The 12,753-nt window shown below is 46.6% G+C and overlaps 1 protein-coding gene across 1 annotated transcript; it reads right to left on the reverse strand.

The window, feature by feature from the left end:
- Positions 1–557: 557 nt before the first annotated feature.
- Positions 558–1,887, reverse strand: Lce7a (late cornified envelope 7A). The gene is made up of 2 exons (XM_078024961.1): positions 1,797–1,887; positions 558–1,145 (listed from the first exon to the last, which is right to left on the reverse strand). The coding sequence occupies exon 2, from the start codon at positions 1,122–1,124 to the stop codon at positions 795–797; it is 330 nt and encodes a 109-aa protein (XP_077881087.1). The 5' UTR covers positions 1,125–1,145; positions 1,797–1,887; the 3' UTR covers positions 558–794.
- Positions 1,888–12,753: the final 10,866 nt, after the last annotated feature.

The raw sequence follows: 12,753 nt of genomic DNA on the forward strand, positions 1-12,753 counted from the left end.
TCAAGTGCAGCAGCAGCAGCAGCAGCAGGACCACGGGGTCCCCTGTATATTGAAAGCACCCCCCATGGCTCCCCTCTGGATCTTTCCTTCTCAAAGCTCTCTCCAAACACTCAGACCCCGGGTCTGCCTGCACAGGAATTTCCCATCTGAATGGCTCACTATGGGGGTCTGCTTAAAGAATCCAGGTTAGCCCATGCTGAACCTTTTCTCTGAAATAAGGAGGGTGATTCATAGTGGGGTCGGGAGGGGGAGCGTGGGAAGAACAGAGGAACTCTAGACAGGGCAGCAGCGGGTTGGGAGGGGAAGGGAGGGGGCGTGGGGGTAAGAAAGACGGTGGCATGAGATGGGCACCATGACCCTGAGTACCTGTATGAGGACACGAATGGTGTGACTCTACTTTGTGACCACCAGAGATGAAAGACCGTGCTCTGTATGTGTAATATGAATCGTGATGCATCCTGCTGTCATATATGACAAGTCAGAATAAGAAAATACATTAAAAAAAAGGGATCCGGGTTAATGTGGGCTCCATGAAGGAATCAACAAATACCCAGAAGTCAGGGCCCAGGGGAGCAGAGCTTTATTTGTGCACTGATAAGGCTTGGGGAGCAGAGTTTCCCTTGCTCTCAGGTCTCCTTGACGGAGTACCACAGCTCGGGCCAGGAGGGTCAGGGTTCTCAGCAGGAGGAAGAGCGGAGCCTGCAGGGCCAGTTCAGGGGGAGAGGGAGGAAGCAGCGCAGGGTGAGCCAGGCTGGTCCTTGGCAGTGGTTTCTCAGCCGCTCACAGGTCGCAGGTCAGCGGCAGCCCCCAGAGCCGTGGCAGCCCCTGGAGCACCCAGAGGACTCATTGCCACAGCAGTCAGAGTCCTGGGGCCGGGGCAGGTAGACTCCGGGAAGCCGTGGAAACCGGTGAGACCCGAGACAGCAGCTGTGGCCCCCGAACCCAGAAACGCAGCAGGTGGGAGGACGGCTGGAGGAGGCTGGAGGTGGAGAGGGGCAGGGAGCTGGGCAGGGAGCTGGGCCTAAGGCCGGAGCCTGAGGGGCCTGAGGCGGGCACTTGGGCGGACATTTAGGGAGGCTCTTGGCAGAGAGTTGGTGCTTCTGCTGGTTTTGCTGGTAGGACATCTTGGAGAAAGTTCAGTTACCCTAAAAAATACAGATTTAAAAAATTCCAGTGAATATCAGTGTTACCTGTATCAATATGTTTTTCTGCAGAAACTGAACTTCTGCAGTTAAATCTGACTCTGGCAGCTGTATCCTGCCGTCCTGGCCCAGGAGAAATCCAGCAGAGAGTAAACCAGAATTTGCTCCCCGCTTCTCCCGTCTGGCCTCTTTCTCCTAAGACTCCTGACTTTCAAAGCAGCAGCTTAGGGCTCTGGGTGACTCCCAGTATCTTACGGGAGCTTTTATCGTATTCTCTAATCTATGCATTCACTGCATTTCTATCTCAAGGTCACTGTTATTGCCAGCCCTCTCCATCATCTCCATTTTTTTTTTTCTCTTTCTTGCATCATGGGATCTGCTTATTCCTACGCCTCGGCTTTCTGCAGCTGAGTCTTGTCTAAAACAATAGCTTGTACCCATCACCATGACTCTACCGCTCCAGTTTCCGGTTTGCATTCACCCCTTCTGGGATGGCAATTTTCAGACCACCTGGAAGATATCCACGTACCTGGTCTTCCTGAAATTACCAGTTAGTTCTCACTGTCTCCATCCTGGGATGCCTTGTCCCATTGAGCAGAGACATGCCAGCCCCAGCTGTCCCCAAACTGCCATGGCATCAGCAAGCACACTTACCTTGTCTTCCTCACCGTGGGCAGGTGATGGAACTGAGGAGACCCTATGGACGGAAGCCTATTTATACATGGGAGCCACGGAGGATACGGAAGCTGCTGGCTAACCACGTGTTTGTGAACCACAACTTCCCACATTCCTCCAGCTCAGTCATTCTATCACTTTATCACTCTGGGTCACTACCAGATCCTCATGAGTCTGTTCCCAGAGTGTCCCTTCCCTCCACAAACCCTGGGGATATTCCCATAAAGATGCAAAGATCACGATTTACAAGGGTGTTTACAGGGGCAGAGCTTGGAGATTGAAATCAAAATTTCTGGAGGAATCCAAAGTATGACCGACCGGGAGGCCACAGAGCCTGCATCAGCCCAGGGCACAGACGGGGTTTCTGTCGGTTTTAGCAACAAGTTGGGACCCAATGATCTGAGCACTCATCGGCCACTACTGGGGGACTCAAAGTGCCTGACATGGGGACCCACGATGGCATCACAGAAAGGCCCCACGGGAAAGGGTCTAACGCTACTCTTCCTCTTGACACATGAGCATCTGCACCAGCAGCCCTAAATCCTTACCCTGAGCCCACAAGTCCAGGCACCTTTCCGTGCTCACAGGCCCTTCTTTTCAAACTTGCTTGCTTCCATCCCGGGAATCTGCTCTCTCCCTGCCACCAGACCCCTTCTTTTGTGCCACTCCCCACCCCATTGGCTTTCCTTGGCTCATCATGTCAGTCAATCTGTGGCCAATACAACAACCTTCCTTGCCCCCTTGACTTGTCAACGCGCCCGTCGGACAAAACCCCAACCCGCGTGAAATCCTCCCTACTGTGCCCAACGGCTATGAAAACTTGAAAAATAAATAAATGAAAAGACTTTGGCAGGTTGAAATCATCACTGAACTATGATCCTCCACCTTGGCTGGGCCCCCAATACTACTTCCTTCTAAGCCTTATCTGTCCGTTGTCCCTAGACAGAGGATATGGCTCTGCTTCACGGAGCAACAGTGTGAAATGTGAGGTGCTTGACTTGAAGCCCCCTTTGGGCCTTAACCCTCCTTTAAGACTTCCTGTGTTATGGGGGGTGGATCCTTTTCTCTGGATCCTTGTATCTTCCACCTCGATTGTTTTATTTCTTCTGCAAAATGCTTCTGTGGTGTCCTGCGTTCCTGAAACCCGATGCTCGTTTTTATTTTCGATAGTTGCCATTCTGGATTGGATGACACTTGGGTGTTCACTGGGTCGCTCTTCGTCCCCAGCCTCAGCACAGCACACCATCCTTGGCATGAAGCCTCTGCTCCTTTCACTCTGAGAGGGAGCTCCTTGGAAGGCCAGGCTCACACAGGTACCGAGGGCAGGTGTGGGAGGCTGCTCCCCGCGGCGCGGTCATCATGCTGACCGGAAGCCAAAGCTCTACAAGGCAGCTTTGCAGAGAGCTCGACTCTGGTCCTGGCTGTGCTCGGCTCTTGGGCTGCAGAGGAGGCTGGACCAGATTTCAAGCCTGTCTGCAAGTCTACTTTCCTTTATGGGCATCAGACATCTAGAGGCCAACACTCGTCCCAGGTTCTGCCTTTTCTGGTTTGATCTTCTTTCTAAAAACACTTCACTTGGGGGTGGGGTGACTTGATGAAGAGGGGAGAGATGGCGGCTGGTGGGTGAGTAGGTGAGGGAGGAACTTCCTGTACTGTAGTCTACGCAGTTCGTCCCATTTGTTAATGGAAGTTACCTACTTCACGTCTTGCTTCATTGTGCCCAAACCGATTGCTGTGAACCTATGTGAGTCTTGCCTGTTTGTGCCTCTTGTGAGTGGGAGTCTGAGCTATTGGAACCCAAATCTGTAAATATGGGGAAATTATGTCCGCTTTCCTGCCCCGAGCATACTGAAACATGACGAGTAACTTCAAACGGTGGAAACACATCATTGTATCATGTGGACGATCAAGGAATTACTGAGATAATGAAAAAATCACTTATCCCGACAAAAACTTTCTTGTAATAACTTTGGAAACATCACTTTAAGGATACTAATTTGTTTATCGGGTGCCTACTGTAGGCAGGGTTTTGTGAATTCACAGAGTAATATACGTTTTGATCTGAGGGAATGGTATGATATGAGGGAAGGAAGAAGAGCGTTAACATTTATCCTCAACCCCTCATCCATCAAATATGTTTGCATCGCCATGCAGTGTTGCACACTGGCTCTCCGAGCCTCTTATGGTTAATCACATTAACAGATAAAAAGTGTCTCAGACTCAGACACATCAGAATATCCATGATTCCAGTGCCTGAGCCCTGATTCCAGACCCATGTTCTTCCAGATTTTATGTGACGTGAAGACGTGGAGCCAATGCAGAGAATTGGAAGCAGCCTGGAGGGGGGGTGGGTGCCCGAGGACATCGTTGCCTGCTCTCCGTGGTGTGTCTGTGGAGGGAGAGCCTCCGGAGCTGGCCAGGCAGTGACGGGGAAGGGCATTCTGGGCAGAGATGGGAATGAGCGAAGTCTGTTCTGGAAGCAGAGTGTGCCATAATACGGGGTGCGGAAGAATAAGAGATGGGACACTGGTTGACAGAAAGGAAGGAGGGAACCCAAACATAAAGAGCTCTCCTTGCTGGTTGGGTGATTTTGGCCTATAGCCTGTTGGGTTGGGTGATTTTAGCCTATAGTTTCAAGGCTATTCCTTTGAACCTGTTGCCAAAGGAGGCTCAACTTCAGCCCTTCTGACAGCCACACCTACAGACAACAGGATTCACTGTCCTCGGATCAATCAGTAGGATTCCCCCTCCTTGCCTGCACCATGGACTATCGATTAGCCTTCCCGTCTTTAGTCTCTACGTGGTGTAAAAGCTGAAAGAGTCAGCGCATTGGTATTTGAATCATGGGCGTGTGTTATTTAATGTCTTTTGAGCTTCACTTTTTATTAATCTGTAAAATGAGATGAACAATAAGGAACATATAGACCTTTTGTATTGCATAATGCAAATAGTATTTGTCACATAGAAGGTGGAAAATAAATTTTAATTTCCTTCTTTTGCTCATATCATCTTTTTATCTGTTGTTTTATAGATGTACATGACAGGAGGGTATATTTTGACATATTTTACATACGTGGGGTGCAACCATTACTATTTTGATCCCACTCTTGTGGTTGAACGTGATGTGGAGTTACACTGACATGTGTTTCCATAACATAGGAAAGTTATGCCCAGTTCATTCTCCTGTCTTTCCTATTCCCATTCCCATTGCCTTCCCTCATTCCCCTTGGTCTGATCCAATGAACGTCTAGACTTTTCCACTTTCCTCACATCATCTCACAGGAGAGTCCCACAAACTTACGTTCTATTTTAAAATACCATTGATTTTTAATGTTTGACTATTCAGACAACCTAAAAGGGGGAGCCCCAGAAGACGAGAATCTGGGTTGGCTTCCTCTCTGCGGCCATCAGAGAAGGAACACAGATGATTTGGTTTCAGAATGGGATCATGCTGCCTTACAACAAATTGACCAGACACAATGGGCCGTCCCTGACCATTTAGGCGAGGGAAAGGGATGATCAGATTTTCCTTTTAGGGCGATTACTAGGTCAGGTGGCCTTCATCGCCTTAATTTGGGTACTTAACAAGCTGAAGTCTTTAGTGGATGGCCAGACTGAGGTTTGATTTGGGCATCAGAGCTGGGCTCGGGAAAGCTCTTTATTGATGAACTTCTAGGGAAGAGATGTGCTGGAAGGGGATGGAAGGGCCCTAACTGGCCAGGATGCTCTGGACCCGGCTGTGCATTCCTGGACTCCTCTCTCACCTGCTCTTGCACTTCCTCGCCATCTTGCCTGCCTGAGAAGGATTCAAGAATGTATGGATTCCTCCCTGGCTTGGGTGTGCCCCTTAATGGAAGGGTGAGGTCCGCTGGGCCAGCATGGGCATGCATGAGATTCTTATCAAGCTCATCCCTCAGTGATTAAAGACTGGCACACCTGGATCCTCCCTTTGCCTGAGCGGTTGGCCCCTGAACCGTCCTCCTACAGGCCAGAGGAACAGGAAGCACCTGTGGGTCTAACTCTGGCGCTGGAACAGGACTCGCGGTCTCCCAAAGGCAATGGGGACTCACTGGGGGACCAACGCTGCTTGTGCTTCTCTAGGTTTAGGGAATAGTGAACAGAAATCAGGACTTGTTTAATGTGGGTAGAAGAAAGGGACAAGGCTTATTCAGCAGAGCACATTCCCAGCATTTTTAGGAAATGGTTTGAAAAGCCAGTCACTCCAGCCTGTCTACACAGCCTGGTCAGAGTCAGGCTCATCATGTATAATGTGGGTGGTTAAAAGAAATAGTGTGAGCAAAAAAAGCTAGTGGTGTCCAGCACCCAGTGGGTGTCGTAGTTACACGCACAAACGTTATTGTCTTTTAGAGTCTTAGGTGTGCTCCAGCTGCAGAGTCCTATCTCTGTGGGACTCGTGTCTCTGTCTCTGTCCCCAGCTGCAGAGAACTTCCCTGGGAAGAAGGGGCAGGTCATCCTTGGAGCACAGACCTCCCCCTGACACTGACCAGCTGCGGGTCAGTTGCCCCCTCTGGGCCTCAACCTCTTCACTTGTAAAATGAACATTGCTGATTTATCTTGATCTCTGAGGGCTGACCAAGAGCAACAGCTAAAACATCCTCTTAAAAGAATATGTTTACGCATGTGACCGCAAATGATGCCTGTTAGTCCTCAAATAGGAGGGGAGGAGAAGGCGCCTTCTGGCTTATCTTTTTCCTCCAGGCAAAGACTCAAGAAGGTATCTCTGAATCTTCCCAGGAAGGAGATTCTACACTCTGCACTGATGAACCTTTCCTACTCCTGTGTGACCTCATCCCTTCCTGCGCTGTTGTGGTTGCACACACCTATGATCCTAGTGACCTGGGAGACCGAGGCAAAGGATGGCAAGTTCGAGGCCAGCCTTAGTAACTTAGCGTGACCCCCTGTCCCAAAATAAAGAAAATAAATAAAAAGACCTGGGGAAGTAGTTGAGTGCAAGAGTACTGGGTACGGGGTTCAATCCCCAATACCAATAAAATAAAATAAGGATTTCTCCCATGGAGGTGAGCTGAACAGATTCCGGCTGCACCCCTCCCCTATTCTTAGAGACTAATATCTCTGGCTCATCACAACTAACGACTTCCCTTCCCACTGTTCTCTCTTCTATGCCAAAAGGAGATGAACCCACTCTACTGTATCTGTCATCCTCCAATTAATATCTTTAAAAGAAAGACAAAGAAGGCGAATCCCTTCTGCCCCGACCCCTCACCTCAAAACCTGTTTCTAGTTGGGAAAGTAGTGTTATCTCGACCTAGGGGACCCAGCACTGTACCCTCTTAGGGAATGGGGGAGCTATTAAGAAGTCTTAGACATGTTGTTCCAACTTGTAGGGACGGTATCCTCATCTGTGACAGCAGAACTCTGTGTTCTGTCCTTCTGAGCCTGTAGTTTTAAGCCATTCAAACTTTTAGAGAAGGCGATCACACGTTTCCCATGTTGTGTTTCTCCTCTTAGCACTGTGAGTTGGGTATGCTGCACATGAAATATTGAAGGTTGGAGAGTTGAAACACAAGTGCATATCACACATTGTCTCCATTCCAGAGCAATTGGCCAAGCCAGCCAGGAGCTGCAGGAAGCCAGGAAATCGCCCTTCCAGTCTTCCTTCTTGTTCTGTTGTGGAACAGGGATTCCAAACTGGTGGAACTGAGCCGCATGGGAAGTACTTTAAAAATGCAGATTCCTGGCCCCTAACTAAAACCTACTGAATCACAAACTTCGAGGAGTGAGTCTAAAACTTTGGCATAGCTTACGTATCTCCTGTGTGGTTCTACCTAGTCTGAGAACCACGGCTCTAGAGTGTTCTGGTAGAACCATAGAAACCGAGTCAGTCCTTGGCTGGTGACAGAGGGACCTCAGGCTCCTGGGGGGATCTGGATGGAGGGTTGAAAGAGGCGGGAGGCACAGGCAACAGGTCATTCAGCCTTGGAGACACTTAGCAAACGTCTATCAAGTTCTCACACCCTGTCTCCCACATGCCTGATGATGAGCTTTGTCAACAGAAATGCTTTCAGTTGGATAATTCGTTGCCTCGAAAAACAGCACCATTTCTCCTTCTCCTTCTCCTTCTTCCCCTTTCTCCTCCTCCTCTCCCTCTCCCTCTCCCTCTCCCTCCTCCTCTCCCTCTCCCTCTCCCTCTCCCTCTCCTTCTTCTTCTTCATTGGGAATTGAACCTAGAAATGTTTAACCCCTGAGCCACAATCCCATCCCCTTTTATTTTTTTGACCTAGGATCTCACACAGTTGCTTAGTGCCTCCCTAAGTTGCCGAGGCTGGCCTCAGTCTTATGATCCTCCTGCCTCAGTCTCCTGAGTTTCTAGGATTCCAAATGTGTGCTACTGCCCCTGGACAAAGCAGCCCATTTCTATTCCAATTCTTTCTTTGTTAGAGTTATTTTCTCTCATGAATATGTAGGGTCAAATACTAAAGAAAGAATGACAATAATACCTTAAACATGTAGCTCGGCTTAATTTTTTTTTCTTTTTTTGGTACTGGGGTTTGACCCCAGGAGAACTCTGCCCTGAGCTACATCCCCAGTCTTTTTTGTTTATTTTTTTAAATGCTGGGACAGATTCTGGCTAAGTTGCTGAGGCCAGCCTCAAGTTTCCTATTTTTCTGCCTTAGCTTCCCAAGTTGCTGGGATGACAGGTGTGTACCACTGCCCCTGGCTAAAAATGAAGGCTTTCTTTTTTTCCTCCCTTCCTTTTTTTTTCAGTACTAGGATTGAACCCAGGCCCTTGTGAATGCTTGGCAGGTACTCTACCACTGAGCTATATTCCCAGCCCCTAAAAATGTTGGTACTTGCTAAAGGTTTGTTGAATGAGTGAATTCGTTGCAAATAAATTTTTTTGTTTGGCTTCATTATATGTCATCACTTGACAAATGAGGGTTGAAAACACAGAAGTCATCTTATCCAATGCTCAAATCAGGGGCAGAATCAGGATAAACCTAAGGCCAACTGATTTTCAACCCAATGTTCATGCTCAGGGCTGGGCAGAAGAACACAGAGGACAGAGGGTGACTCCATGCCAGTTCTGTGCTCTTGGGGACAGAGCATAGTGGCTAAGTGTCCAATGTTTGTGGTCAGATCACCTAGCTTGAGATCCAGGCCCCCAGATTCAGGTTTGTCACTCAACACTCTGCCTCAGGGGCTGATCTGTCAAAGGTGGTAACCGTTACCTCTGCTCCACAGAGCTGCTGTGAAAACCAATGAGTACCGTGCATGGACCTGAAAGAGTATGGATACATAGTGAACTCTGTATGAATACTGATGGTTACTGTTCTTACACTCCCTATCATCATCATTGCTATTATCACTTGGCTAGTTCATGTCCCTCAATGATGAGGAACTGCCTTTATTTCTCCAAAGATTTATGAATACCACGAATGCCAAGAGAGCATGTCGGTGACCGGGCAAAGCTGGTTTCACAACCATCTTCCCACCCTACCCACAGGAACTCCGTGATCCCCTATAACAATCCCACAAGCCACGCACGGGTGGAGGCTGTATCTGTGACCATGGATCCTGGGAATGGATCAGACAAGGATTCAAGGTTGATGGGAGTCAGATATTTGGGGAATGGTTCTCATGTGTGTGATGAACACAACCAACATCCGGATCCTGGCTTTTAACAAAATTTCCAATCAAAGAAACTGGGGCTCACTAGAGAAAAGGCTCAATCTAGGTCTAAGACAGAGAATATAAAAGACGGACCTGAAGCATCTTGTAGTTCCACAAAGCCACGAAGTGCTCCAAAAGGAACCAAGGACACTATGTCAAAGGGACACAGGAGCCAACTACAGAGCTCCCAAGGCTAGAACACTATCAATCACAACATTAATAATACAGTGTTAGATGATAACTCCAAGTATGGTAATTGTAGGCATCCAGTGTCCACGAGTCCATTCTGATATAAATAAATCATTGAATGGGTTAAAAGGGGGAAGAGGACAACAGGTCTCTCATAGAGAATTCCACCTGGTTTCTACAGAGAGTAAGCCCTCCCAGGAGTGGAACACTCTCCCACCTCCCACGGACTGCACATTGTGACTTTCTTCCAAGGGAGGGTACGGGAAGGGAAAGAGAAGGGGTGACTTTAGAGTGGAGAAACCTGAGGAGCGCGGTCCCAGCTGGCGGATCAAGTCAACATCCACGCTGGTGTCGCGTTATGAGCATACAACCTCGATATGGTGAGACGACAATGGCACCTGCCCTCTTTGGTCTTGTTACCTGGAAAGAAGGTTCTAGCGCTTGTTGCTCCACTAGAACCCAGGAGACGGAGGTTGGTGAAGGGAAATAGGCTTATTCAAAGCTGGCTTTGAGGAAGACAGAGGAGACCATTCCTGTCTCAGATTCCCACCTCTGGGGAGCTCTGGGGTGGACGCCTTTCACAGAGGAGAGGGGTGCATGGGAGACATGGCAGGGAACGTACACATGCGGACCTACCTAGGCTGTCCTGGTTAGAGCCTTCACGGTCTTAGTGTCCTTGGTACCACCAGGGCCAGGCGTAGCTTCTCAGTTTCCGTCCTCAGAATGCAGAAAAGCAGTTGCCGAAAAGTTGGGGAGCAAAACCCTTTTAGTGCTTTTAATTTCAAAGTGGCTTTGTTACAGTCTTTCCTACCAAAGTGAATGATCCCATCATCATTGTGAGAAAAAACAGGAGAGAGACCCTCCTGTTAAGGGAGATCCTACAAAATGTCCAACCCGTAGGCCTCAAAGCTGTCACGGTCTTCCAAAATAAGGAAAGTGTGGGAAACTGTCAAGAGGAGCCTGAAGAGACAGATCTTTGGATGTAAGATAGTATTATGAATGGGGTCCAGGAACACAAAACATTAATGGTAACAAACATACTGATAATGTAAGATCTTTTTTTTTGGTACCGGGGATAGAACTCAGGGGCATTCAACCACTGAGCCACACCCCCAGCCTTATTTTGTGTTTTATTTAGAGACAGGGTCTCGCTGAGTTGCTAAGCACCTTGCCATTGCTGAGGCTGGCCTTGAACTTGCAATCCTCCTGCCTCAGCCTCCTGAGCTGCTGGGATTATAGGCGTGCATACTGCGCCTACTTAATGTAAGATCTTGAAAGGGGAAAGTGGGTGAAAGTATACAGGAATTCTTTACTATATTTGCAACTTTTCTATAAGGCTATTCTAAAATAAAAGGATATTTTTTTAAAAAAATAGAGTAGACCCCAAATGTATGTTACAACTAACATTTATTGACTTTAAAATGTACTGAGTACAGCACCTATGATATCACATAACTGCCTGCACATTCTTCCATGGAGAAATTATTGACTAATTAACCTAATTTTTAGGTAATTTATCTAATTTTAGATAAAAACTAATTTACCTAATTTTTTGATGAGGAAACTATCTAAAGTCATACCAGGGCCCAGAAACTTTTTGTGAGGTCACAGAGTTCTGACTGAATACTTACTCTGCTAAGGTAGGTTTGGCCCAAGACCCTGCAGGTACAAATAAAAACAAGATGTGATTTTGTTCATTTAGTTTATTATAGAAAATTAGTACATTGACATGAAATGGGGTGAGTCTGCCATAACTTTCCTATGTACATATATGAATATACCACAGTGAATCTCTATATCACGTACAACAAAAAGACTGGGATCCTAATTAGAATAAGGTATGCTCCAAGTTCGTATACATAAGTCAAATTATACCTACTGTCACGTAAAACCAAAAAGAACAAAAATTAAAAATAAAAAAAACCAGGTATTCCAACAGGTTGAAATTTGAAAATCTTAAACCTCATTCTAAATAATCTGCAAATATATTTCTTTCCTTCCTGCCTGCTGGCCATGTCTAATACTTCCTCAAAGCAAAACCAGGGCTTAGCCGCATGCTCACTTTCCCTTCTTCACTTCTACTAATATATTTAAACATGACTTTATTTTTAATACTATAATTTGTTACCCTAGTAACATTAAATAAAACTATAAGTAAAACTATTTCTTTACCCATCAAGAAAAGGTAGTATTTCTTGACTTTCCAGAACCTAAGAGAAGTGATTGGAACTAAATATTTCTTTCACATTAGGATGATTTTTATTTTATTTGTGACATCTTCACAGGAATAAACGAAAACAATGACTGATTATTTGTGTTATGTCATGAAGGACATAGTATCAAGAGCACAATATTCTCTGCAGACATTGCAAAGTGAATGGTGCTTTGCAAGGTGTGCTTAGGGAGCGGCGAGGCCAGCCTCGGTAGAGTTCACCCTGGGCCAGGTGAAAGAGGTTACACAGTCCTGACTGGAGACGGTGAGCTGGGCAATGGACCATCTGGAGTGAGAGATCCCGGGACTCAGGTTCAGTTCCTGTGCAAGACCTTGCTTGCCCGAGGCTGGGTTTGAGACTTAAGGGGGGACAGAGCACCAACACGCTGGGCAACTTCACCCAGGGGCCTTTCAAAGTCCCTGGAGAGCTCTCTAAACCCCTAGTAACTATTTATTAAACTTTCACATTCTTTATTTAGTCCAAACAATACAACATTTAACATTTTCCAAAAAGCAAATTAAACATCAAATGTATGAAGTTTCTCTATCAAAATGATATTTTTTGAATTAGGAAATATTAAAAAGTTAGATATTTTATTACGAAAATTAAGCAATGGGGCCACTTACCTAGTTTTGTTGTTCCTACAAACTGTTAAAATGTTGTATATAGGACATTAAAATATGTGTATTTATTTATTAAGTTTGCAAATAAACATTGTATACATTTATCAGGTACATGTGAATTTGAAACAGGAGTTCATTGTGAAATAGCTAAAGCAAACTAATTACCATGCATTAACTCAATATCTATCTATCTATCGGGAATCCTAGGACTAAAGAAATTTGAATAGGGCCAAATATTAAGTAGTATTCTTGTTAAAG

Source organism: Ictidomys tridecemlineatus, chromosome 11, assembly GCF_052094955.1.
Source record: "Ictidomys tridecemlineatus isolate mIctTri1 chromosome 11, mIctTri1.hap1, whole genome shotgun sequence".
Taxonomy (NCBI): domain Eukaryota; kingdom Metazoa; phylum Chordata; class Mammalia; order Rodentia; family Sciuridae; genus Ictidomys; species Ictidomys tridecemlineatus.